The 4,047-nt window shown below is 36.3% G+C and overlaps 1 protein-coding gene across 1 annotated transcript; it reads left to right on the forward strand.

Annotated features, from left to right (window-relative positions):
* The first annotated feature begins 2,663 nt into the window (after positions 1 to 2,663).
* Positions 2,664 to 3,578, forward strand: LOC103749992 (taste receptor type 2 member 102-like). The gene is given in 1 exon segment (XM_008852928.1): positions 2,664 to 3,578. A coding segment is annotated over 1 exon segment (915 nt).
* The last annotated feature ends 469 nt before the right edge of the window (positions 3,579 to 4,047 follow it).

Here is a 4,047-nt window from a genome sequence, read left to right on the forward strand (position 1 = left end):
TTTTTTATGTGAAAATCATCATTCTTAATGAAGGGGAAATTTTAGATTCATTGTCTACAGGGCCTTTGAAAATACAGAAATGCCAATATTGACACTTGTATTTGGTGGTTGGTTGACCCCTCTTTCAGTGTGAGATAATTATTCTGTGTATAGCATTCATACACAAAGTTGTAGGGAACATAGAAGATTTTGGTAAAGCACTGAAGATATCTTAAATGAACGGGAGTAAGAGAAAGGAAAATAGCTTTAATACTCAAGGTTTTCATCGATTCCTGTTTCTAGCATTTGCTTCTTTTTTATTTTCCTTAAGACTTTTGGGGGAAAAAAAAGCAGTGTTTATAATTTACTCCTGGAATTAATAGTCCTCTGTCCATATATTTTGGAAACAAGTTTTATTTACTCTAGTTCTTCATTTTAATACTTTCTCTTATGGAATTCAACTAGGGACATAAGAAATAATAAGTTTGCAACTGTAACACTTCTTCCCATTCTTTTGATCTTTATACTTCCAAAAATTCTGAAGCTCTGTGGTATTTCTTCATAATGTAAAGACTGACCTTTTCCTTAGAAAATTTGTGTACATTCTGGGTGCTAATTATTTCTAGGGAGTATCACTATACGTTTTTTCTTAGATATTCTGGAAGATTCTCAATTGTTCTATAATGAGAGGAGACTTTATTTAGGAAGAGAATGAAAAAGGTCTTTTCAGCTCTTTTTACCAGTCACACTTCAGGGAATCTGAATGTCAGTGGGTCAGCATGCCCTGACATGGATCCCAGCCTTTTCAAAGGGCAGGGATCCATGTCAAGGATCCATGTTAGTGGAAGGAGCACTGTGATGTTGGCAATGTTTTCCTCCAATGTCCATGTAAGGTTTGCATATTTAAGGAAATATCACTCTTGCTTTACAGAGGATATAAAGCCAAAGGGGATGAAATAAGACATAAATAAAAATGAGATCAAGAAGTGGGAATAATAATTGTCCCCTTAATCATATACACTTATAAACCCAAAATGTCTTTCCCTTCAGACAACTAGCTCACAGAGTTTCACTGCTGGCCTGCGTGGTTTTTGATTTCTAGCTCAGAAATTGCCTAACTCTTACCAAAGAACTACATGATCACCTTAGTCTTTGGCGAAGTGGCCTAAATTTAGGGAGCCCACCTCTGGAGCACCTTCCCAAAAGATGTAATGAGAAGGAGAGGAAAAAATGAGAGAGGTTTTATAAAAGCAGAAATAGAAAACATACCTTGGAGGGTCAGGGTGACATGAACAGAGAGAACTAGGAACAAACCACCTTGAGTCTTTGTCCATTAAGGTATTTATTGCTCAGGATGATGGGAGCTTTGGATGTAAAGACTACCTACGCCCTCAGTCCAGTCAAAGAACAAAATAGCTAATCATGTCCCATAACTGTTTGTTTTAACTTATTTTCTGTGACAAGCTTTTCTGCATGGACTCCAAATCAGGGTAGGTGTTTTATAAAGGAAGTAGCTCACCACACTTGTCACTACTAGTTGCCTTTTTAGTTTTCTTAGCTTTGAATGAGGAAAGCACAGCTCTTTGAATTCATTGTCTTCTGTTTAGCCTTTTGGCCAGTTTATGAGCCCCAAATACATGTTTCATTTTGAAACTTAGACATGACAAGAGGTTTGAAGCTCACTTTCAAAAAGGTGGTGCTCTAAAGTCTTATTCTTGAGAATCTTCTCACATTCATTGCCTCCCTGACTTTTTCCCAATCTGCCCTCTTTCATCCATTTGCTTGCCAAGGTCCTGAGATTGTGAGCTGCCTGCCCTATTACTCAGATTACATCTTTTCTCCCCAATAGTCTAATAAACTACCCTAGAATTCCCTCCTGTTAAAATCCCTTCACATGGAACAGGGATTGAAAGTCTGCTGGAAATGGCAGCAGTAACAACTATTTCAAGTTAAAATTCAAATTTGGAAAATCAGCAAAAACGATGTGGTTAAATTAATTATAAATATTTATATCACCTGGCCAAGTTTTATGATTAATAAAATATAGAACCTTTAAATTCATAAATTACATGTTTATGAAATGAAGCATAGCTCTCATCAAGCAATTTAGCTGTATATCTTATATAGTCAATATAAAAGTAGTTATTTCAAGTGTTTTACTAATATGAATGTCAAAATTAGTCATCTTTCTTGAGTCTACATATTTTCAAATTTACTGAATTTCTTCTTTTCTTCTGAAGGGAGAGGGTATATAAACTCTTTAAATTGATGACCTGTTTCTTTCTTTGATTCCCAGCTTGACATAAAAATTCAAACTGACGGAATCAAATTTCTAAGAGCTTAAAGAAAGCTCCCAGAACAAAATAGTGGAAATGAATATATCTTCATTTTAATATTAGCAAATGTGAGTTTGCCTTTGTTCCAAAATTGTCTATGACATATTTCATCTCATAGTGAAGAACAACATGTTAACTATGAGTCAACCGAGAATTCAGGGCAAAGCTTTAACAAGGACGTGTGCATATTAATAACCAAACAGGAAATGCTTGGCTTGCCACATGGCCAAATATCACAGAAGGAACAGCATAAAGGGCAGAAAGAGTTTAGCTGCACATTGGACAATAGGCAGGGCACTTAGATCAGCAAATGAACTGTGATAGGTCTTGGATTTTCTGTGGACTAACATGGGAAGTGCCCTGCAGTTCATCCTCACCATTGTAATAGTTGTGGAGTTTATTTTTGGGCATCTGAGCAATGGATTCATAATACTGACAAACTGCATTGACTATGTCAATAAACAAAAGCTTTCTGAAATTGATAAAGTTATCCTTATCTTGGCAATTTCTAGAATTACTCTCATCTGGGAAATGTGTATTTGGTTTAAAACTATGCAGGATTCATTTTTCTTCATGACTGGAACAGGATTACAGTTTCTTCATTTCAGCTGGGTTCTTTCCAACCACTTCAGCCTCTGGCTGGCTACAATCCTCAGCGTTTGTTATTTGCTCAAAATAGCCAATATCTCCTGGCCTATCTTTCTGTTCTTGAAATGGAGAATTAAGAAACTGGTTCCTGTGATAGTGCTGGGAACTTTGCTCTTCTTGGTTTTAAATCTGATGCAAACAAGCATCACGCTTGAGGAGAAGATGCAATGGTATGGAAGAAACTCAACTTTGGCTTTTAGGGTGAGTGAGCTGATCTTATTCAATATGACTATGTTCTCTATGACACCGTTTATCCTGGCCCTGGTCTCCTTTCTCCTGTTAATCTTTTCTCTGTGGAGGCATCTCCAGAAAATGAAGTTCAATTCCCAAGGACACAGAGACCCCAACACCGAGGCTCACATGAATGCCTTGAGAATCATCATCTCGTTCCTCCTCCTTTATGCTGTGTATTTTCTGTCCCTTGTTATAGCGTGGATTTCTCAGAAGCACCACAGTCAACTGGTTCACTTTATCTGTATGATTACTGGACTCATGTATCCTTCAAGCCATTCCTTTATCCTAATTCTAGGAAACTCAAAATTGAAGCAGCCCTGTCTCTCGATGCTGAAGCATTTAGGACGCAGATGAAAAGGAGATAATCTTGCAACTACATAAACTACCCAAACAATATATGGGATGCTCTATATAGCAAAGAAATCTATGAAAAGGCATTCAAAGACATTGCACTCTCTAGCTTCTTGCATCCTGAAGGCCAATGTCATGAATATACATCAATTTCATCTTACCTAAAAGCAGAAAATAATTATGATGTATATTTCTATATTACTGAAATGTGAAAGTTTTTGAAGAAATCATGAATAGAGTCCTTAGTATTTAAAATATCAAGAATTAACAAAAATTTAAAAAACATCTGCATTTACCCATTTAGACGTTGTTTGTGACTCTAATTTGCAACTGTTAGTTACCAACTTTAAATTACTCATTGGGATGGCATTTGAAGTAATTATTTTATTATATCGGGAACTTGTATTCGGTTGGTGAATCCAGGACAATAAGAACAATGGTTTAAGAACTGAAACACGGCAATCAACTCTGCAACTGCTAATAGTGTGTGATCAATGAA

Source organism: Nannospalax galili, unplaced genomic scaffold (assembly GCF_000622305.1).
Source record: "Nannospalax galili isolate Female #2095 unplaced genomic scaffold, S.galili_v1.0 scaffold2707, whole genome shotgun sequence".
NCBI classification, from domain to species: domain Eukaryota; kingdom Metazoa; phylum Chordata; class Mammalia; order Rodentia; family Spalacidae; genus Nannospalax; species Nannospalax galili.